The 24,351-nt window shown below is 40.1% G+C and overlaps 1 protein-coding gene across 1 annotated transcript in view; it reads right to left on the bottom strand.

Moving 5' to 3' along the window:
- The window catches only part of OTOGL (otogelin like), an 89,296-nt gene extending 68,217 nt beyond the window's left edge, over nt 1-21,079 (bottom strand). The window contains exons 1-13 of the mRNA XM_088651897.1: nt 21,004-21,079; nt 19,468-19,507; nt 17,589-17,637; nt 15,050-15,116; nt 13,712-13,810; nt 12,411-12,565; nt 10,451-10,572; nt 9,326-9,558; nt 7,907-8,034; nt 7,007-7,113; nt 5,170-5,276; nt 3,059-3,167; nt 991-1,184 (exon numbers count right to left, since the gene is read on the bottom strand). Coding sequence (XP_088508023.1) covers nt 991-1,184; nt 3,059-3,167; nt 5,170-5,276; nt 7,007-7,113; nt 7,907-8,034; nt 9,326-9,558; nt 10,451-10,572; nt 12,411-12,565; nt 13,712-13,810; nt 15,050-15,116; nt 17,589-17,637; nt 19,468-19,507; nt 21,004-21,079 — 1,486 coding nt within the window. The remainder of the gene's footprint in view (nt 1-990; nt 1,185-3,058; nt 3,168-5,169; nt 5,277-7,006; nt 7,114-7,906; nt 8,035-9,325; nt 9,559-10,450; nt 10,573-12,410; nt 12,566-13,711; nt 13,811-15,049; nt 15,117-17,588; nt 17,638-19,467; nt 19,508-21,003) is intronic.
- Between the last annotated feature and the right edge of the window lie 3,272 nt (nt 21,080-24,351).

The raw sequence follows: 24,351 nt of genomic DNA, 5'->3' as shown, positions 1-24,351 counted from the left end.
CAAAACAGATAGGTGTTATTTTTAACCTATATGGAAGAAACAGTAATTCCATCTTCATAATGTCAACTCTTATAAAAATGAAATTTTAAAATAAAGAGTATTTTTTAATATACTCTGTCGCTATTATTCCATTTAACTAAAAGCAAACAGGCAAACAAAAAGAACTGAAAAGATGACAACCTTCTCCAAATCCCTTTAGAGCCTTCTCAAGGTGGGAAATTGAGAGAGATTGGGTGACAAGTTATCCAGAAGGGCTTTGTGGTTTATTCAGCCTCAAGTGACAGGTACTTTAGATAGAATAGTCCCTTGCAGATATTTTGTATATACCATATACAAGAGTGAAAGAAGCCTAAAATACTTCTAGAGAGGAGCCTCCTGACAAGGTGCCCAAAGCATGATATATCAATTAACCGTGACAAGAGAAGCCTATAAAACGTGCTTCGTTTCGTATATATTCTGTTTCACATACAGAACCTGAGGGATGTGGGCCAACTACCTAATTCGGTTCACATGATGAGTGAAATGTGTATGCTAATCATTCAAGGCCGAAAGCATAATATATCAATTAACTGTAACAAGATCAGGCTTAGGGCTATAAAACTTGCTTCGTTTCATGCGTTTTTGCTTTCACATATAGAATTCCGGAGATGTGGGCCAACTAGTTAATTCAAGTCACATGATGAATGAAGTCTTGTATACTAATCTATCAATGCCTTCAGTTATTTAATTTGGACGATTCCTCAGTTCCCAGACTGAAGAAGAGTTTTCTGCAGCTGGAAACCCTGATTCATATCAACTGATAGCAGTTCATTTAAAAACAAAAACAAAAAACAAAACCACACCATTACTTAACTCATCTTTGTGCCAGGCATGAGAAAACACACACAGAGAGACATTAATGTAAAAATGTGTGTATTTTCATTGAAGCAGACTGGCTAGAAAAGGAACAATAAGAACTTTAATAGAAGGGTATTGTAATAAATGTCTTACCATTTAGGTTCAAACCCTGATTGGAAGAGCTATACTGAACTTCACCTCCTCGGTTCAGAGTCACTTGCTTGTTGAAGTCATCTTCAAGAACTAGGGTTATAGACTGAATGCAGACGTGATCAAGGTTCTGAATGGGCCCAGGAAGGCAGGGCAACGGGGAGCACAAGGAAAGGAAAAATATAGTCAAGTATTTCCTAAATTGCATTCCATTCATTCCATTCCATTTTGAGCAACATTCCATTTTTATTAGGCCTTCCTCCAAGGAAGAGGGCAATGTTCTTTTTCTCCCCCTGCCCATTTCATCTTCCCAACAACCATGAAAGTAACTTAAACTGAGAGGTAGTAACCAACCCAAGGTCACCTAGTGAGCAGGAATTTCAACCCTAGTCTCCCCATCTAACATTCTATCCACTACATCAGGCCTAGAGGAAAAAGCTGCAATACACCACTAAAAAATAACTTCAGAGATAATAAATGCAGGAAATTTCCTTTTACTCGTGGAATGCAGCAGCACCCTCTAGAGTTTCCTTGTACTACAACTCCCATCATTGACCATTGGCCATACTGGATGGGGCTGATGGGAGTCATGTTGGAGGGTGTCATGTTGGCTAACCTTGAGCTACACATATTAAACTCAAAGAATGGTTTCATACATAAGAGGAAGAGGTTAATGCTGAAGTATTCTGGATTTAACTAGCCAGCAGCTGAAATGCCCTATCGTTAATATTTTAATATTCTGTGAGCTCTCAGATTTATTGTTTCCCCCCACCCCACCCCACCCCACCAAAACACAAGAGAGCTTATAAAATATCAAATAAATATCTCAGTCCGTTTCAAAATGCCTCTTATCTGGCTGGCAGTATATCAAACCTGTTCAGCCCTGTCACCAAGAGCATTTATCTGCCTAAGACACCTGCTCAGACTGTAACCAAATATGTAGATGCTTGTGTAATCATGCGTGAATGAAAAGCTCTGTAGACTTAATCTCAGTCAAAGGCGCAATTGGGTTTGCAAAAAGGCAATACTTACAACTGAAAGGGAATCCAGGTTATGATCAGGTAGACACTCAATATTAAGAAAAAAGAAGGATTTATTATTGCTAATCCTCTTAATTAATTAATTGGCTCCAATGGTGTAGGTATTTATTTATCAGCATGAAATTATATTTTAAGCATGACCTTACCTGACCACATGGAGTTTTCTGTACAGTAATTGTGAATTTGTCTTTCCCAGTGCCCTTCACCAGAATGTACTGACAAATCCCAAGGAAGGTATAATGGCGACCATCAAAAGTTGTGAAATGGGAATCACCAATGATTGAACATTCAGCTTAAGGCAAGAACAGTTAAATATTTAGTTGGATATCGCTCACTGAATTCGATGGAACTTAGTTCTGAGTAGATGTATAAGATTTCACTGTTAGTTGTTAGAAGTTTACAATATATTTTGTATTAGTTAGATTTCAACTGATATATCACTTTTACTGTAGTATTTTTACTTATTAAGATAAAAAGGTAAAGGTAAAGGACCCCTGACAGTTAAGTCCAGTCGTGAACGACTCTGGGGTTGCAGTGCTCATCTCGCTTTTCTGGCTGAGGGAGCTGGCGTTTGTCCACAGACAGCTTCTGGGTCATGTGGCCAGCATGACTAAGCCACTTCTAGCGAACCAGAGCAGCGCTGTAGCAGTACCTATTTATCTACTTGTACTTTGACGTGCTTTCAAACTGCTAGGTTAGCAGGAACTTATTAAGATACCAACATTTAAATATATTAATAAAAAGTAAATGAAAATTATCTTACAAAAAACGGAGAAAAAAAATTACCTGGGCAATCATGTTCAGTGCAGTTCCAAATTCCACCAATACAAATACTAAAACAAAGTTTGATAGACAATGTATTAACAAAATAGAATGTTAGGAGAAAACATCGTAATCCTTTCGATATTTACTGCATAAATGCAACTATAAAAACTCCCACAATAATAGCACAACAAGGCAAATGCTTTAAAGTCAGGTAATTAAAGGTATTCAGACACAAGACAGAGATAACAGAAGTAATGTCTACATACCAATTACTACATTCTTGCTCAATTTTTGAGCCAACAGGAAATGCTGTCCCATGATAAACACATGGGCAATCAGAGAGGGAAATACAAGTTCCATTGTCCATTATGAGACCTAAGGTTATAGAAAAAAATACCATTTATGTTATCACAATAAACAGATTGTGTGTGTGTGTGTGTGTGTGTGTGTGTGTTGTTGTTGTTGTTGTTGTTGTTGTTGTTGTTGTTGTTGTGTGTATCCTGTCATTCACTATGTAGCAAAGAAGTTCATCAAGTGAAGTTTAAGGAGGGGTGTTGATAAGGCCTTCTCTGGACTTGGACAGTTTAAAACCATGTTTTCTCAACCATGGTTAGGATGCAACAGAGTTTGATACTAAATGAAGCATTAATACTCAACTGTGGTTAAGGAATATATCAGCACTGCCATTCCATGCTTAATCACTGCTGAGGCTGATGACAGCGTGAACACTGAGAGTATGGTTTGGGGGATTTTGTTGCTGTTGTTGATATTAATTTTTCTGTATCCCTATTTTTAGATTTTATGATTTATGTGGAAATTGTTCGATTTGGTTATATGCTTTTTGGTTTTATTGTTTATGACCACTTTGGTTATGTTTGTGATTATGTAACAATGGAAAGGCGGTACAAATAAAATGATGATGGGGGTGATAAGTAGTAATGGTAGTAAATAGAGAAAGAAGTTCATAACCTGTCAGTTTATTCCCTATCCATTAACCAGGATTAAGAGACTGCCATGATATATCTGCACCAATTCACAGCGTATATACATGTCTAGACTAGACTATGGCCTAAAACTGGGAACTTCTGTACAGACAACAAAACCATCCTATTAAGAGACAACAAATACTGCTGTGACCAATACTTACAACTCTCAAATAGCATTCTTTACTTGTATATCTATATCCGCCATTTACATGTTTGGTGACCCTTCATACTGACCCAGAGATGTAAAGTATTCAATACCTTTTTAAAACAATATACAAAACAGTATATTGCAAGAGTTGGGAAGAAAAAAAGATATATAGAAATGAAATAGAAACACACATACACTTTCCTGAGGTTTTGACTATCTTTACACAGAACTCTACAGGTTCTTCTGCACATGCAACCTAGGAACTTCAGAAGATGCAGGTCAAAAGGAGTGTCCCCACTAAAACACACGTCTGTTGTGAGCCGAGAGGTTTTAACATTCAAATAAAGTAATTGAAAAAGTAGATTGCTTACCATCAGGACAGTAGCATCCATCTAAGCAATGAAGATTACTGCCAAGACAATCTTTCTCAAAAGTGCAGGTTGGGGGACAACAGCTAATACAATCCCGATGGATGAAACTATCTTCACACTTATCAGCTAAAATACAAGAAGTTCAAAACATTGCTTTGATCCTGGTCATTGCATATAGATAAGGAGACATATTGCACAAACACAATAAATTAATGATCTTATGTTAGTTGTGTTCATCGGCTTCAGTGGGTCTACCTTGAGACTAGCATTGAATACCACCCACAAAGTATTGTTCTACAGCGTATTAATAGTACTGTAACTAATTACTAGTATCCTAAATTTAGCATCTGTTTCAAGTAAAAAAATCTTAAAACCGAATTTAATAGGCACATTCATAGGAATCTGGAGTTGTAGACATATAGGAACTAGGAGTGTGTGAGTGTGTGAGTGTGTGAGTGTGAGTGTGTGTGTGTGTGTGTGTGTGTGTGTGTGAGAGAGAGAGAGAGAGAGAGAGAGAGAGAGAGAGAGAGAGAATGTAAATAACCCTGAAATCTAGTATGAAAAATGGTGGTACATAAATATTTTACATAAATATTTATATGAATGTAATGCAGAGTACACATCTGCTTTGACAGGATATTGAAACATCTCTATTACCCTGGCCAAGTAGTCAAAATCCAAAAATACGAAAGCAATTTTTCTTGTTTCCACTCTGAATGGCTGCAATGTGCCATCTATACCATTAGGTTGCTGCAGTGGAAATGACTCAGTGGTATTAGGTTGGTCCAACAAACACCTTTAACCCTGATTGACACACTGAAGCTATTGTTTGGCTGACCTAGTATTAAAGTACTAATTTTCACCAAACTTACTACATGCTGGAAAATCATCCCTCCAGTCTCGCACTGGGTAGCCTGCATGTGAACATGATCGAGCATACTCTGTCACCGCTCGGCAGTAAGTTTCATCATCGTCCTCTCTGAAAATACAAAAATGAACCCTTACTAATTAAATCTGTAATCTTTAAACTATATCTGTAGGATTATTGTAACTTCATAAGAAAATTGATATAATACAAGCTAGGATTCAGTTTTCAGCAATAACCCCTTCCTACTACAGCCCCCTTATACCACAAGCGGGGTGGGGGGTGGGGTCCCTCAATCCTCAGGAGTATATTTTCAGGACTCTTAAGGTGGCAAAACCCTGCTCTGTGAACACAGGCCCATTATGTTCACAAAACAGAAAACAGAAGTTGGAATCCGTGCCAAAGACACTGAAATGAAAATGAAATCTACCTTTCAGCAGATGTTCCAGCTTCTAGTAGTTTTATGTTTAATATAATGATGTATCACATCGTATGCGTGCTGGTGGTTTGAAATCCCTTATTATAAAGCCACCATGTCAAACGCCATTATGCTGTTTTCTTACCCTCACTCTCCTCACCTTACCACAGATAATCCAATTAAATGAATACATGCCTTGGCATAGATAAACTGTCATTCTACAAACTGCTTCCTGCAGCCCGCCACAGAGCAACTTTCGCAAATAGCCCAAGCCTAGTTAATGAACCCACCCACCCCGCCACCTCCAAAAAATAAAATAAAATAATCTGAAAGTTTTCTGTACTTGTACCATTCTTAGTTTTCACAAATGTTCATTGGGAAAAATAAGTAATGATACCGGTGAAGAGGTGCCATAAAGGGTTGCTGGGCCTGGGCATAGAAACAAGCTTTATGGGCTTGATAGTGTTCATCTCATACAAGAATTGAGCGTTAGAAATGCCCAAGCTAAAATCTAACATAAAATCCTTTGGCAAGCTGGGGAAATGGGGCACCTCTACATACTGCATTGCTTTGTGTTTAAGGAGCTGCCCACAGAAAATTTTTCTACAGTTTCTGCAGTCACCTAGCCATACCTGCCAAGTCTGTCGCGGAGAAATCCGGGATCGGCAGCTGCACAACACCCTAAGTTGCGTAGACGCAACTTCCGGTGTCGCTTTGCCCATCTATGGGCACCAAAAATGGCTGGCACTAGCGCCGGAAGTCGCATCTAAATATGTCCGGAAGTGTGTAGACGCAACTTCCGGTGTCGCTTTGCCCATCGATGGGCACCAAAAATGGCCGCCGCCGGAAGTCGCGTCTACGTATGTCCGGAAGTACATAGATGTGACTTCCAGTGCCGGCGCTGGCCATTTTCTGGTGCTCATAGATGGGCAAATTGGCACCAGAAAAATGGCCGCCGACAGGAGCCAAAATAAGGCAGATTAACGAGAGAGGAGGTGAAACGGGGACCGCCGGGAAACGGTAAGGAAAAACGGGGGTTTCCTGGGAAATACGGGGTACTTGGCAGCTATGCCCCTAGCAAAGCAGCAGAGATGTTTCTCTGCAGCTCTGCAGGAGGCTACTGTGAAGAGCTGTCCCTGAGAAAATGAAGTGTATCTGGATTGGCTGACAATCAATTGAGCTACAGACAGTTTCCAGGTAAATGTCAGCTCATTTCCTAGCTAAACTAATGGGAGATATTGGGGCAGGGAGTCTGCCTACCTCTAATTGTAGTTGACTTTGACATTTTGAACTGTTCCAGGTACGTACTTTAAAATAGAGAAAATCACTTACAAGGCAAAAAACAATAATGGTGAAAATGCAATACACCACCCAATTGGGGACAATAAAAAAAAGAAACAGGGGGAAATGCTTTTACTCTGCTTACCTACAAAGGTCATTCATACAGCTGGAAATATAGGGGTAAGGATCTATGCTTTGGTGGCAGCTGAGAAAAGGGAACTGCAAGAGTATTTGGCACTTGAAGTATATGTTCTGTGCAAAAAAAGAATATAGTTGATTATTAATTCATGTATGTTTCATAAAACAAGCATAAGCTTCCACCCCCATCCCAAGGTCACTTTTTAAATGTCCTAATAACTCTCCCTGAGACCCATACAATTTCTGCCACAACACCTGTTATCCTACATTGTATTTCTAATGTTTGCCCCTTCCCAACCGTGTTGAATTGGCAAAATATCTCCCAGATTAATTGATAAAGAAAGAGAGAACATTCCCCTGAGGAACTCTTCATTCTTTAAGTAACTATGAAAATTAAATCATAGTTTAATTTGGCAATAAAATGAACAATAGTCTATGCAGTGTATGCACTCGCAGGAGAGCCATGCCGAAAGTATAGCTCTTCTAACTTCCTCACATTTCTTCAAAATCAAAAAAGAATTAAGGATTGTCCCACACTGAACTGCTGATAATCAGATTAAACTTCTTGACCCAACCTCCTTACCAGTATCCATGGGCTGTATCCAGTGAACTCATCCCATTAGCATAAGGACTTCCACTATACAACAGGACTTCTCTCTTGTGACCCCTCCACAAATCAGTATTGGAGTTTCCCCTACCCCTAAACATACATGGAAGCAAGCCTCCACTTCCCACTCACAGAGTCTCCTAACCCTCCTGAGAAGCTTTCAAGGGGCTGCAGGAGCATCAGAGAATGGCAAGTGTCTCTTCTATGAGATTTCTTCTATTCAATGCTCTCAGAACCAAAGCACAGAAAAACAAATTTCCTAGAGGCCACTATATAAAAACAGAAATCTAGTCAGTTTACCTCATAAGATTCTGTGTCAATGTAGCATGGACTAGGAAAATCAGAGGCAGTAGCTACACAAGCTGCATCATCTGGAGTTTGCACAGACCAACTGTTAGCAAATTTAGCAATATCCTCCTTATAGTCACCTATTAAACAACACAATTTCCCACAAGAGTAAATGACATATGGCTAGCATCGTGTGAATGCATATACTGTAGATAGCATTAAAATAGTCATTAATTTATGCATATAAATATAAATATGTCATGGGAATGATTGCCATTTCCAGACATCATGTGCATGTCCAGAAGCACCCTTGACCTGAGCACATTAAACCTTAAACCTTTGCAACATATCTCACACGACAATGCATTTGTGGCATACTGGTGGCTTCGAAAGACAACAACCACATGGGGTTGTATCCACAGAGTAGACTCATTGAAATGATTGGAGGTGACTAACTTAGGTCCATTATTTTCACTTGGTCTACTCCTAAGAAGAGCCTACTCGATCTGGCAAATGGTCCCTCTAGCTTAGTATCCTATTCTCATAGTGTCCAATCAGATGTGTGTAGGAAACCCACAAGCAAGTTCCAGGCACAAGACCATGGTTAACAGTAACTGCCCCCAACTGTGGAGACAGAACATAGCCAATGTGGCCAGTAGCCATAGGTAGCCTTATCCTTCAGGAATTTGTCTAATTCTCTTTAAAAGTCATCCAAGTTGGTAGTCATCACTGCCTCCACTACTCTGAGTATAACTCAGTTGGCTTCTGTCATTATATCTACTTTGCTCTGAATTATGGATACACTGTAGAGCTGATATGAGAGCATCTTGTTATCACTCGGCAAAGCATCGATGGCTCCCAGCTGAGAGACACCCAGCATGAATCTCATGTCTGCAATAAACTTACTAGATGACCTTATGCAAGTCATTCTCTCAACATCGGCCCCCTATGTTGTAATACAAGGCTAACACCACTGACCTTCCTTACAAGGTTAGTCATACCTCGGGTTATGACCACCTCGGGTTACGAACAACTTGGGTTACGAACTCCACAAACCCGGAAGTATTTTTGCTGCGAGCGCTTCTGCGCAGTTTGCACATGCGCAAAGCGCGAAAATCGCAAATACCGTGCTTTGCGCATGAGCAAAATGGCGCTTCGGGTTACGACCATTTCGGGTTATGAACGGCGTCCCGGAACAGATCGTGTTCGTAACCCGAGGTACCACTGTATTGTAAGGGTTGCAGCAAGAAAAAAATGATATTGTGTACTTTGAACATGCATAAGCATTATATAAATCTATTGACATTTTGGCCCGAACAAAACTGGGGGGGGGGCGGGGAGAATAACGACAGTTCACAATACAATATCCTTGCAGTGTTCCCTTACACTTGTAAGAGGCTAGGATCCATGAGGTTTGCATTCACAAATTACCAGTATCTGACTCTGCTATTTGCTTACTATTTTGTATTATGAGGTCATCTGATGTGTTGCTGTTATAATTTCCACACAAGCCACATGTTTTCCCCTGGTGTTCTTCAGTCAGTTTGATGTAAATCCCGGAGCTTCCATCCCAAGCTAGGGAAAAGCCAAAGGTAGTTTTCACCAGAATATAATCTGCTAATCTTTCAATGAAAATGTTTCCAATTGTTTGGGGCAATCTCAATCTGGGGAAGCAGAACAAGTTTCAGTTCAAAAAGTGCAAGTCAAGTGCATTTCTTGTTGTCTTTTTATTCATTTGATACATAAAACCATATAATAAAAACTATATAAAAAATTAAAATCAGAAATCCACTATTATAGGATATTTCCTTGATTGCCAACATATACCTGGCAGCACTGAAGGTTTTCAACAGACATATATATAAGGCCTTGCTCACAGCACAGTAAACCATAGTTTACAATGAATGTGCTGATCTCAACCACTTTACTCATCCACACTCTCACTCTCACATAGGAGTAACAAACTATGGTCTTTGGCTTAGTGTTACATCCAAACCAGGGGTTGTGGTTTGTTTCACTCCCAACAAACCATGATTTAAAGCCAAGATTTGTTCCTGGCTTACTGATTGCAGTTTGAGTAAAACAAAGCACAATTTTCAGTTCAGACCTAATGTTAAGGCAGGAATCATGGCTTTTTTCTCCTGCATGCAACTGAAGAGAAGCAAAGGGAATGAGATTGGCGCATTCACAGAAAACCATTAACTATAGCTTTCTGTATTTCACAAACTGGGCCACTTTACATTAAAAATGTACAGTTGAAATTCTTGATTTTAATTATACTTTTTACTTTTTCCATCATTCAAACATAAATTGTCACTTTAGATAAATTAATGTGAGCTCATGTTATTCCCCATATTGATTTAATGACATTACAGTGGGGCAGGGGGAGGGCAATACTTTTATACTCCAAATCAATTTTTATTTCCTACGTCAAAGTTTTTTCACACTGGACCTGTAATAGAGCTGTATTAGGTTACATTATTTCCCTAAGCATTATCACAATACTTTACCTCTGATTTTAAAACATCTTTAGATAAAAACTTCTGGACTGTTTACCTGATCCTGCCCTTTCTTACTTCGTGTCGCAATATGATTATTTCCTCCTGATTTGCAAAGAACAAGCTGATTGACCGCAAACAAGAATACACTGAACCAACACAATGTGGGCTGTTGTTAATCTTAAAGGGAGAGAAATAGATTTACGTGAATAACAAATACATTATTTTGCCTGGTATTTGCATGCAGCTCACCTTGTTATCCAAAAGAGACCAAGGACTGGGACAAATAATACTTTGGGCAATTTTAACTCATGTGCATCTAACTACTCTTTCTACGTGCCTATTTCATAGTTTGGTTTTTCATCTTTTAATATTTGTCTGTTGTTATAAGTGTTCTCTCTGCTTTATATAAATTATAAAATGAAATAATAATAAACTTTACCCCAAATAATACTTTGGGCAGCTTTTTACCCCATATTTTTTGTACAAATATTCAAGTACAAAATACATATGCATCAGTTTTGGTTTCTCTCATTTTCCAGTCTTAAATTCAGTTCTCCATTATTTCCACATCAGTTTGCCTTTTCTTTCAAGTCTTCAAGAAAATTCATGAGCACTTTACTGCATATTTCCTCTAATATAAGGTAAAAAGGTAAAGGAGCCCGGGGACGGTTGTCCAGTCAAAGGAGACTGTGAGGTGTGGCACTCATCTCACTTCAGGCTGAGGGAGCAGGCATTTGTCCACAGACAGCTTTCCGGGTCATGTGGCCGGCATGACTAATTTGCTTCTGGCACAACAGAACACCTGACTGAAGCCAGAGTGTGCGGAAATGCCATTTACCTTATTTTATTATATTATATTTTTAAAATTTATTTCCACTTTATATTTTAAATAAAAATCTCAAAGCGGTTTACCGCATACTAAAGCAATAAAGTAATAGCCGGGCGATGTTCCTCTGGTTTCATGAGGAGCCTCTTTTGTGGGGCAGGTGGGTGTGGGCCCCGCCCCCTAGGCCAGGTGGAAAGGGCCTTGCAGGGAGCGGCCTTCCCGCCGCAGCGGAACCTATTTATCTACTTGCACTGGTGTGCTTTCGAACTGCTAGGTTGGCAGAAGCAGAGGCAAAGCAACGGGAGCTTACCCCTTCGAGGGGTTCAAACCGCTGACCTTCTGATTGGCAAGCCCAAGAGGATCGGTCATTTAGACCACAGCACCACCCACACCCACCTCTAATATACACATGCCTATATGCAATTTGAATTACTGTAGAAATGCACGTTGAATTACTGTAGAAATTGGAGTTCTTGGTGAAGTCCAGAAATAAACAGTAAATTACAAGAACTCGGGCCAGGAGGAAGATGAATTTCAAGTAAGTCTTCAAAAGGTTTTATTTATGTAATGATGAGATGAATTCAAATAGGAATCAATTCCAGTATGATAGTGAGGCAAATAAAAATAAATTCCAGTGAAAAGATCCCAGGACAAGGCCCTGTTTCGACAATTCTTCATCAGCAATGTTTTAATAGTCAGAGTGCATAACTATTTCCTGTAATGTAACACATTTTCATGTTGTTTTCACTAATATATTCATTTCAATGCATGCTTTGATCTTGTATAAGCATTTTTATACACAGGACTCAGCTGGGAAACTGCATTGCAAAATTCAGCGCACTGCAAACTTTTAAGGATGGTTGGTTTTTGCTTCATGTGTTGCTTTGGAAAGCGTAAATTTGGTAGCTTTGGTAATCAAATCAAATTTTTCCCACATCCCTAGCCAGAACTCGCAAGCACAAATACCATGCATAGGAGATCCGACATAGAAGCATATATGTTTCTCTCTTAAACCTGGGCATCAACACCAGCTATGTGTGTATGAGTTGTCTTGAAAAGCAGATATACATATTTAAATTTAAAAAATTACAATCTGTGCAGAGCAACTGCAGAGGAGTTAAAGAAAGTGGAAATAATTTATTATTTATTCTGTTTTTACTTCCTTCTCAAGCCAAATTCCCAATCTTACCCACACAGTGTATTGAGGCTCTGGATCACTGCAGTCTTTCACAAAAATGTATGAACAATTTCCCGGGAAGTAATAATAGATGCCATCAAATGTTTCAAAGTGATGCTGACCCCATGATTTGCAAATTCCATCTCTGTCTTTGCCAGCATTTGGAACTAGAAAGAGCAAAGTGTTGGTTTTCAGGTGCAGCAAAAGAAGCCCATGTGGCAAATATAACATAGCCCATTTCAAATATATCCATCATATCAGTGTGTGTGTGTGTGTGTGTGTGTGTAATGACACATTAAAAATTCAGATTATAAATGGGATGATCTAAAAAATGCCTGTCAGATGAAGTCCAGATTATTTGGATCACAATAAAAAAAATCAATTCACATTCATGTTGGCACCACATGAACAGTTTGAGTATTCTCTGAATTTTTCCCTTTAATAATCTCTTTCTCCTGAAAAAGACAGAGCTATTGCAGAGAAATGAACCCAGGAAAGTTCCTTCAATATGTGTGGTTCCTTCCTTCACTTGCATTCAAATTTGGGTTGCAACCAGAGAACATGAGCTCAAGATGGAGCAAAAAATAAAATAGAAAATAATTTCACAGATGTAACATCTCTCATTGCAGTGTGGAAGAGAAGGAAAATAGCACAGAGGCTGAATGTTGCTCAACTTCAGAGCTCTTAAAGAGGGGGGGATAAATTTGTAATTGCTTGCATTGAAACCCCATTATTCTTGTTCAGTAGTTAAATAGTACTATTAAATTCACTGAGATTCATGGCAGACTCACACGGGTAGACAGCTACTTTCTATGCAATCATGTGGAGGCTGCCTCATGCAACAATTTACTCAAACGTAGTGACTCACCATGCATATTCAGCCATCTTCAGCACAGGCTATTTGTGATGGTACAGGATCAGTTCCTGTATCCATTCATCACTAACTCTGTACAGAAACTCCAGGTGGCTGAATATAACCCAGTGTAAACTGGTCTTTTAGTGAAAGTTCCATGCAATTAAACTGGGATCTAGCATTTGATTATGTTTATTTTTTATGTTTATTTTTAAAAAACCATATACCCTGCTTTTCACCTCATCTGGGTCTCAAAGTAGCTTACAAAGGATAAAAATGTGCAATCCCAAAAAACAAAAATGTTAAAATAGTGATATGTGTAACACTTTTACAATTCACTTCCACAAACTGTTGGAAGCAAATTGCAAAAGCATTGTATGCATTACTGTTTTCACAAGCAAGGTTGTAACATCTCACCTTAATATGAAATTCAGCTCCTTAACCACTTCCTGGAACTTACCAATTTGGCACCGTTCACCCTGTGCCTGGAAAATCTCACAGTCACATATTCCTGCCTCTGTGCAAACTGCTCCATTAAGGCATTCTTGAGGGCAAGAACCTGCACAGCAGAAACAGACCAGAAATCACCATTACCTTTATTGCTGCAAAAAGCTACAAGATATCATTCCTCACCAAGCATATATTCAGTTCCTTATTTTCAGAAGTGGAAGAGTTCTCTCAGAACTGAACTCTATTAACAGTATATAATAAGTTAAAAGGATCATCCCATTTAGGCTTGCCATACATCAGGAAAATTCCTTACATGTCCTAATTTTTGGAGGTAAAAACGGCGATGGGGGAAAATGTGGCCGAATTGACAAAATGTCAGGAAAAACCTGGATGGTACAATGCAGCCCAGGTGTGAGAATGTCCTACAGGCATTGCTAAACTACAACTTGGGAATAAGCACCACTGAAGCCAATAGGATGCACTTTTGAGTAAGCACATGCAGAATTGCAGTGTATGAGTGTGAAATGGGAAAACCTTTGTTCAAATCTTTCTCAAGCAGGGATTCACATGGTGGATTCCACTTTTCTCTCGGCTTCAGTGCCAGTCTCCAAAATCTCCATCATAACGGTGGGAACAGTACTAGCATACATTACAGGGCAGTTGTAATTACCACTGGGATGCTAGTGACTGTTGATGTTTTGGGATGGTGCCATGGCCTTTGGCTAGTGCAATAAAAGTTTTTGGTGATGATACTGAGATACCGGACACTTGAAATACACTATAAAATCTCAGGTTGTTTCATATTAAATATGGAACTTAAGAGTGCATTTAGCCATTTGATTCCACTTATGAACTACTTCCCATAAAAATATATTGAAGCAATCATACAGTAAAAACATCAGTAATCAAAAACAATTTTAGATTTCTATGTATAACAGCAGTTTTTATATTTAAAAAAGCATATGTAAAAACAATTTCAAATTCAATATGGAGGCATAGTAGGTTACCAACTGTTGATGCCCTCCACCCCCGAAATATTGACTTGGTCAGGGAGCAGGAGAAACACAGTAAATACTTAAACAATGAAAAGTCTTTTTCAGTGCATGGTGAGGACAAAGAGGTTGCAGCAACTAATGTATAGAATTGTTGCTATGTTTGCTGGATCCCATGATTTTGGCCTGTGGTTTCACAAGACCGCTTTCAATCCTCTATGTAATAATGTAATAAACTCTAGAAAATCAAATTGTATATCAGCATTCGTGATTAGAATTACTGGCAATGATTATTGTATGGAACATTTCACAAATGTCTTTTCAAAGAGGCATCATAGTAATGATATGCTACTGACCTCCTGATGAATTCTGAGCCCGAGAAAAGGCCTCATGTATGTGAGCCCCAGAAGAAACTGCAGCAGTCTAAGAGAGAAAGACAGAGACAAAACAAATCATGCAAGTTTAATTAAAGCCCTTGGAAGTACAAAACCAATGTTTCTGACAATGGTGCAAAAGAAAATTATGATAATTAAACTAAATTATCCTGAATTTACATAGAGACGGCACTCAAGATCCAAAAAGCCTCGATAACTCAGACACTAGATATGTTGCACAAACAGCAAGCTAACAGACGTGGGCACTACTTAAAGTTCATATAAGTGATACATTACAATAGAAACTGTATTCCATATCTGAAATGTACAGGTTAAATGCACTGCCATTTTGTGTCATTTGTTTCCACCACTGATGTTTCTTAAAAGCCACCAGACTGCAGTTCACACAACACCCAAGGTGGGAAAGTTGTATTTCTAGCGAAGCAGGAGATGTACACCAATACACATACCTTTGAGGCTACACATGTGAAGCAGGTGATATGCACATATAGATTATGGACATTGTGCAATTCTTCCCTTACTTTTTTATCACATGGGTTGGTCCTTCACACATAAAGCTGATACATGATGGGACAACCTTCCTTTCTTAGAGAATTTGCTTGTTAATAGTGGTAGGTGTTTCCTTACTGGGAGTTAATGTTAAAACTTTAGATGTTTCTTTAGGGTCTTTTGGACAGCAGAGGCTCTTTCGGCAAATTTAGATTAGTAGCACTGGTCCTGGGACATCCCACTGCTCAGGAAAATGGAAGCACATAACAATAATAATAATTTATTATTTATACCCCGCCCATCTGGCTGGGTTCCCCCAGCCACTCTGGGCGGCTTCCAACAAAACATTAAAATACAGAACAATGGCATTAGCAGTGAGATGACCTTTTATTTGAGAGAAACTAACTTGATGTGACTGAACTAAAACAGAGGAAGTTGCAGAAACATTCTTAACTCATCATCATCATCATCATCATCATCATCATAAAGGTAAATGACCCCTGGATGGGTAAGTCCAGTCAAAGGCGACTATGGGGTTGCAGCGCTCATCTTGCTTTCAGGCCGAGGGAGCCGGCGTTTGTCCACAGACAGCTTTCCAGGTCATGTGGCCAGCATGACTAAACCGCTTCTGGCACAATGGAACAGTGTGATGGAAACCAGAGCGCATGGAAACGCCGTTTACCTTCCCGCCACAGTGAAACCTATTCATCTACTTGCACTGGCATGCTTTCAAACTGCTAGGTCGGCAGGAGCCAGGACAGAGCAATGGGAGCTCACTCCATTGTGGGGATCCGAACCACTGACCTTCTGATCAGCAAGCCCAAAACACTCAATGGTATGTATCGAAACAGCAAATGAAGGCATCCCAATAGTCAAAATAGCAGCTTGGAGCAAGGATGGATGCCTTGGAACAGCAAAGGCATTTGGTTGAAATGAAAATGAAGCAGCAAACCCAGCAGCAAATTAAGACAACAAAGCAGCTTAATGAGTATCTTAAGGCAAGTCTGAAGGAGGATCTCAGAACCAGCATGAATGTCTCCCAAGTATAGGGTCTGGGCTCTCAGTGCTGGGACCTGAAAGCCCTCCTTGTTCAACAGGTATTGGTTCAGAGCTGACCCAAAAGCCCAGTTCTCTATTCCACTCTTATCAAGAAGAACTGAACATTAGGGATGGGGAATATTTTCTGCCAGGGGACCATTTCCCCTTCTGGGCAACCTTCCAAGGGCCACATGACACTGGTGGTACAGCACTGAATTTAAATTTTACCTTAGTGTAGTAGGCTGGTTTCAATGCACACACACACACACACCTCTCTACCCTTCATCCAGAGCAGCTGAGTGAAACCATTTTGGGGTCTAATGCAGGGGCACCAAGGGGTGTGGCCTGGGAGGAGTTCCAAGGACCAGGTACTGAATCCTGGAGGGCTGCATTTGGTCCCAGGCCAGAGGCTCCCCAACCCTGCTGTACATTAAAACCGACATGGAAACTGTTATATTAGAAAACTAGTCTGCAGAGATCTCCAATATAGTGAGGCACTGAAGCAGGGAGAGCACTTTTCACAAGTAAGCAACTCTGTCCTGGGAACCTATTGTGGAGCGGAGCAGAAGCTGTCACAATAACAGCACCGTCTGAAAAACAGCTCATCTACTGTTTCGTGATCTTGCCTTTTGCCAAGCACTAACAAAATTCCCAGTCTCTTTGTTTGCTCTCACAAAAGAGATAACAGTGAAATACACCCCCTGCCCCGCTTGATGTGTGTCACTTGGTTTGTTGGGGTGGTTAATTCAAGAAGCGATTTGCAAAGAATGAATGAATGGCTGAATGTAGGTTTGCATTCTGAGAATTGCAGGAAAACAGGTATGGAAAAGCAACTCCTCCTCATCCCTGCCTTGCTATTACCATTTCCATTCTGCTGCACAAAGGCTTCATTGTAGGGATAGCAAGCTCCCCTTGTAGGCTGGCGGGTAAGAGTGTGTGGGTTTTTCTTTTCTCCCTTTGAGGTATAACCTACCTCAGCTGCTAAGAGATCTCTTTTCTGACGAATTGCATTAAATTCATTCCTGGAAGAAAACAAAAAGAATCTTGTATAATCAAAGGTCTCGAAGCAACCCGAATCGGCAGGCTCCCAGGAGAGAGGTGTTGCTCTTTGATTTCTCTCATTTTATCAAAGACACCTTTCTTGAGATAATTCTTCTTTTCTTTCCCCCCTTTTAAAGTTCATGTTCAACATCCGTCCCCTCTTTTTCTTCTCTCGGATGACAAAATACAAGAAGACCCCTCCCCCTTTTATCTGCCTTTCAAAGTGAACAGTTAGTAAGAGAAATAACTCAGAATTGGATCTAGTTTAGTTTGTAAAACAAGGGCTGAATTAAATCCCCCAATCCGAACTCCTGAGTATACATAGATTTAGGTCAGTGGACCTACGGGCAGTTTTGAACAAAGAAATATGCTGCCAATTGAATAATAGTGAGAGTTGAAGGGTGCTCTATAGGCCCTTCCGGTCCAAACTCTTCCTTCATGCAGGAAGACCTCAGCAAAGCTAACACATCTGCAAATGGTCATCTAGCCTCTGCTTGAGGTTGCAGTGAGACAGAGCACCCAGCCAGCCAGCTAATTGATTTAGGTATTTGTTGAGGGTGCTCTGCATTGGGCAAGGTGTGGACAAGATGGCTTGAGCAACTAGGGTTGCCAGACTCAATAGAGGACAGGACTTCTGTGCCTTTAATTGCCCTGCTCTCTTTTGAGTCTGGAAACCTTAAAGAGAAACCAGCAGACCCTTTGTTTAATTTCCAAGCAAAGGGTCTGCTGGTTTCTCTTTAAGGTTTCCAGACTCAAAAGAGAGCAGGGCAATTAAAGGCACATAAGTCCTGTCCTCTATTGAGTCTGGCAACCCTACAAGCAACTTCCTCCCCATTTTGCTATTTATGAAACTGGTACCAATTGAAATGATGCGATACCAAGATCTCAGTCTGTTTTACGAAATATTGTAGGGGAGCAAATGGTGACACACTCAAGTGTTTTTCAAGGTCAGGTTAATTTTTCTTTTCTTTTTCCCACCTTCATTCTGAATAGCGCATTATAATTACACCTCACTTGTTTATCATCCCTGACTTGCAACTGAAATTGCCACCAAAGCAATGGAAGTTAAATTGTTAAATATAATTTAGCTACTGCTGTGTGGACTATGGCAACAGCAACACACAGAAATTAGAATTGATGGACTCTAAGGATAGTTTCAAGATCCAAAATAACTACCTCTGCTTTCAAGAACATAAGCAGTTATCAGGTAAATTATTATTATGAGACGCTTCAGCTTCTGGGTGCCCTTCCTTATTTAAGAGCATCTCATTTAATTGAGGGTAATGTGTCCTACATTGCTGCATGCAAATAATTTGACAAGAGATTAGGCCCTATTTGGGGGGGGGAGTATTGTGTTTAAGTCTACAAAATAGTGTACGGTATCTTTCTACTCAAAGAGAATCCTAACTAAACTGAAATAACTGATATATATATTGACTTTATACTTCCACCACACCCATGCAAGTAACGTATTATAATTGGTAGTTCAGATATACATTTTCAAATATTTCTTTTCAGTTCCAAGTACAGTACCATGTAACTCAATCAAAAGCACTTTTTTCCAATTTTGCCTTACATTCAATTACCGCAGTTACAAAACAGGCATATTTCATTACCAACAAAATGCCTTTGGGTGACATTTTGCCTGCTAATGCTCTGAAAATCAGTGCTGTCACCATGGAAAAAAAATGTTTAGCACATACTTTCTTAATAATACTTTTTATTTTATATGCTTCCAATGCATCAGAGTCATGCTATACACTCTGATTGAATGAACTATTATATCCTGCAAATGATGAATGCAGACTCACCTTGGAGCTCTTTTCAGGAGAGACAATTCACAGAGGGATCCTGTTAGATAAAAAAAAAAGGCAGAAAGACTCTCACTCTTCCCCCTTGTATCTGCTCTAGACTGAGCTCAGAAGATTATGATGAATCTGAGTTCAGTTTCAAAAACAAGGATGAGTTGTACTCTTACAGAAATGATTAATAGGATTTTCAGTTAAGATGCATCCAGAAAAAAGGTAGAATATAGACTTTTTATGAGTGGCAGAAGCCTGTTATTTGAAAACACTGAAGCGTTTGGGAACTCAGAACTTGCTGCTTTCGAACACACGAAGAAAACTGCATGCACAGCACAATCTAAACTGTGTTTACTGAGAGATAAGTCATGGCGTGAATTACATACAAGTAGGTATGCTTTGGATGACAGCCATATGAAATATAAGGCTTAAATGTAAGTCCTGCAGTGATTCCTATGCAATCCTTCCAGGATCAGGTTCACTGTCATTAAATATGAGAGTCCTGACTTGGCAAAATGGACTCTTTAGCACCCTTTTTAGACAACACACAGAGCCATCTGTTTCAATCCGTATCTATTGCTTGACAAACTATTATTTATGCATTTTTCGTTTTGCCATAAAGCCAGAATGTCTCAAAGAATTCCCCAAACTCTCCAGAACTTCTGTTATTAGCAAGCGGGATAAAGAGCCAGCTAAGAAATACTTCATCAGTTAAATGTGTTGTTTTTTTTAACATTTCAACACTCTGAAGGAAAAGCAGAACTCCAGAAGAAAGCTGTAAGTTACTTGGAAGGGAAATAAATTTGTCATTCAATTCTATGCACACTTTATTGGAAACAAACCCCGTTGAATACAGTTGGATTGGCTTCCAAGTTAACACGTGCAGAATTGCATTGTTAGCTGTTTTAAACCAAAATTCCTTAATTTAGACCACAACTTTTTTTAACCGTGTCAAGGTTGCTATTGTTTCCAATATACCTGAGATAAAGAATACACCTTATTCAGTAACAGAGAAAGGGGAGAAAGCAACTACCGTAACTGCATTTTATTTCTTAGAGCTTTTATCAATTAATTGTAGTAAAATAAACCAAGCAAACGAACAAAACTTACCGGTACCTTCCAAGGAAAACAGCAGACAATGAACCCAAAATATGTCCCAAGGTATCATGAAATTGACTTTTCTCACAATGTTCATTTCAAGGTAACTTCTTAAAATGGAAAATGTCCAGACTGGTGCCCTTAACTATGATGGCATCTTAAAAGTTAACGTCCTTCGCAGATCTTTTGTAAATTTGGTAAACTGAAATAAAAAAAAGGAGGGGAAGCAAAACGGAGCTTTCTTGCCACACTCACTTTTCTAGAGCTTTGGAAACGCAGCATGCGCTTTGGCTGGGTTTCTCTCATTAGTAATGCATGGTAGCTCCTTACCTGAGTCAGTATTAGTTACACGAGACCTGACGCTCCTACTCCTCTTTTGGACTGAATCAACCCTTTATAACGCTTGGGGACAGTGACACAGAAAGAAATCTTTCTGTGCCACGTTACTTTGAGAGATCATTTTGCATCTGTCTGCTTTGAAGCCCGTACTGACCAAGAGTTCCTCCCCCTCTCCCATCTTCATCTTACAACCACAACTTAAGAGTTCAAACATTCAGAAACGTTCGTATTTGAAGCACATTTGTTTCAATGGCAATGCTGTCAATTTACATCAAGCAAGCATCCATTTGTAATGGGTTTAACCTGAATTTCTGAAATTACGTGACCGTAATCCTCTCTCTTACATTGTGCATAGTCTACAGAAATAAGTGATGCCATTCTGATGTGTGTAGGGCTCTCAAAGACGTCAGATATGGAACCATATCAAGCGACAGAACAACCGTCTCTTGATCAGAATAGTTCAATAGCTCTCGTAAAAGAGATGCAAAGGAATGTGTTCCATTCAAGTGATGGGGCTAGGGGAACACTAGTCCTGTCATGCAACAGAAGCATACCCACCCCACATCAACATGTTTGGATGTTAAGATAAGGGAGGCCCTGCTGGTAGGTCTGCCACCCTTCCTGGTTCAAAGAAAACATAAAAGGACCTTGCTTGTGGTGGACCCCAGACAGAGGCGCCATCTTCTCAAGAAGCTTGAGGGGGCCTGAGATGATGTCCTAACATCATGCTTGTGACGTTGCGAGAAGCCAGGGGGCAGAGCCGAATGCCCTCTGAACATTGAGGGGGTCTGGCCCCCTCCAAAAAACAATTACAAGGTCCAAAAGTGCATTGGCCCCTTCGAGCTGACTTGTCGGACCCCAGGTTGTACAACTTGCACCATCACAGTATGCTTTTTGACAACTGATCAGGACACATTTCTTTGCCCAAGCCTTTGATGGAGTTTTGTCTTCCCTCCTCACGGCTGTGCTTTTATTCTAATAACAACTGTAACAACTGGTGCCGTGGTTTATTTATTTTAATACACACTGTACTTGTTTTCATTGCGATATTTTTCGTAACTCAACCGGGGGCCATTTTGGTATAACGCGAGCTTTGCAAGTACAAATAAACAAGCAAAACTATCTGACGAGGACAAGGTTTTATCACCAGACTTCCTGTATTTAGCAACTATTTTAGAAGAGAACATGGGCAAGTTCTTTACCTGAAGGGATGTGGAAACAGCAATCACAGCTTCAATAACGTTTAGTATTTCCAGCTGTAATCCTCCTCCAGCTCTTCTTGGTTGAATCATGCAAATCCTTCCACACGGGTCAAAAAGTATGCTCAGTCATTAGAGGGGAGCTAAACGTAACCTGTTGACACTAATATTATTTAAAAGCTTGTGGTTATTGTTGCTGTGGATTTACACAAAGCCATTGTGGCCCTCTACTTAAAACATTTTGCGCAGCAAGTGTTCAGTTGAGATAACGCTGCAGTAGTGTAATGCTATGTAGTGTTTTTGCAGACAAGCAAGCCCAGCGCAAATACCAAAATACAGAGTATAACCACCACCACATCTGCTTCATGGCTTTCCCCTAAGTGCTCACCAACATTAATGCTCACAGAGAACAAGGAATTAATTGTGTTCACAAATCCTGAAATGAATTGGATTCAACTGATATTCTTCCAGACTGGTGCAACTCCACTCCGAGTGATCTGGACTTGTCAAAAGCAGGGGAGCAATCACGTTACGAGGAAGAATGAGACTGATGCAGGATGTTTCACCCACATCATCTCTCCCCACCACTACCCCACTTGCTGCCTGCAAGGCCCATACTTCAGAGCCCAAGTCAAGCTTGGGCCACAGTAATCCTGCTTGAAATGGGTCCCAAACCAAATAAGGGGTGCCTACTAGATACCATATGAGCTTAGTAACAAGGCAACAGACCGAAAGGGATGCTGCAGTCCTATGTCCATTTACCCAAGAGAAAGCCCCATGAACTCAATAGGATTTGCTTCTAATTAGATACACAAGGAACGCTTAGGGCTAGGGCTTGTTGATCAGAAGGTCGGTGGTTCGAATCCCCGCGACGGGGTGAGCTCCCGCTGCTCGGTCCCAGCTCCTGCCAACCTACAGTTCGAAAGCACGTCAAAGTGCAAGTAGATAAATAGGTACTGCTACAGCGAGAAGGTAAATGGCGTTTCTGTGCACTGTTCTGGTTCGCCAGAAGCAGCTTAGTCATGCTGGCCACATGACCTGGAAGCTGTACGCCGGCTCCCTCAGCCAATAAAGCGAAATGAGCGCCGCAACCCCAGGGTCGGTCACAACTGGACCTAATGGTGAGGGTTCCCTTTACCTTTAGATACACAAGATTGCACGGTTTCCTTTTCAGAACTGATGAAACAAGATTATCAGCGACACCCAGGAATGAATATATGCCTGCAACATGCAAGCTGGATTTACTAGTTATTTTTAATTGAAAAACATTTTTTTTCCTTCCATCTCTCACTTGTTACTGCTTGTTCTAGTAGCATACTGCCTTATTGTTTTGGCCATCACCACCTATATTGGGAGGGTGTGCCATCTCCGATTTATTTGTATTATGATCAATACAAACCTAAATTTTTAAAAATTAGGTTACCTATAAGAGATCAAAATCTGGTTGTCAATAATGAACAGCTCCCAGCAACTTGCAAATCCTGTAAGATTCGAAAATATTCTATTAATGGAAAGCAGCACAGCTCTGTCGCTATTAGATATCGACAAGCAGAACATCCTCTAGAAAAGAGAGATTTGAATTTCATTTTTTGTCTCCAAGGAGTGTGCTCGAAATCTGTTGTTGGGAATCACAAGTACTGTACAGAAAGTAGTGTTGCACTCAGGTCCTGCTTTCAGGCTTCCCATGGGCATCTGGTTGGCCACTGAGTGTTGGGATAGAAGTGCCTTTGGCCTGATCCAGCTGCCTCTTCTTGTGAGAACCTATTAACAGAACGGTAGTGTGCATGGAAGGAAGTTGGAGCAAAGGAAGTCAATGTGGTGCCTTCCAAACAAAATGGGAAATATTTGAAGACCCTAGGCCAGTTCTCTACCACTTAAATTTCTGGAAGTCTCAGGACAAGGATTAATAATCTTTTTTTCCCAGCATTGGCATTATCAAAACCACGTTATTATGAAACTCACAGACCTATGCCAGATACTGAGGAAAGACCCTGATGAATTTCTAAGATAAATTTAGCAGGCACATTATGAAAATAGGCTATAAACTAGAGCAGGCACCCCCAAAATTCAGCCCTCCAGATGTTTTGGACTACAATTCCCATCATCCCTGGCCACTGGTCCTGTTGGCTAGGGATCATGGGAGTTGTAGGCCAAACATCTGGAGGGCTGCAGTTTGGGGATGCCTGAAATAGTCTTACTAGCATGTTATCTGGCCTTGGTCAAAATGGTAATGATGTGTGTGGTTAGAAAATCTGCA

Source organism: Zootoca vivipara, chromosome 9 (genome assembly GCF_965207765.1).
Source record: "Zootoca vivipara chromosome 9, rZooViv2.hap1.1, whole genome shotgun sequence".
Classification (NCBI taxonomy): Eukaryota; Metazoa; Chordata; class Lepidosauria; order Squamata; family Lacertidae; genus Zootoca; species Zootoca vivipara.
This window is presented reverse-complemented; position numbering and strand designations above follow the sequence as displayed.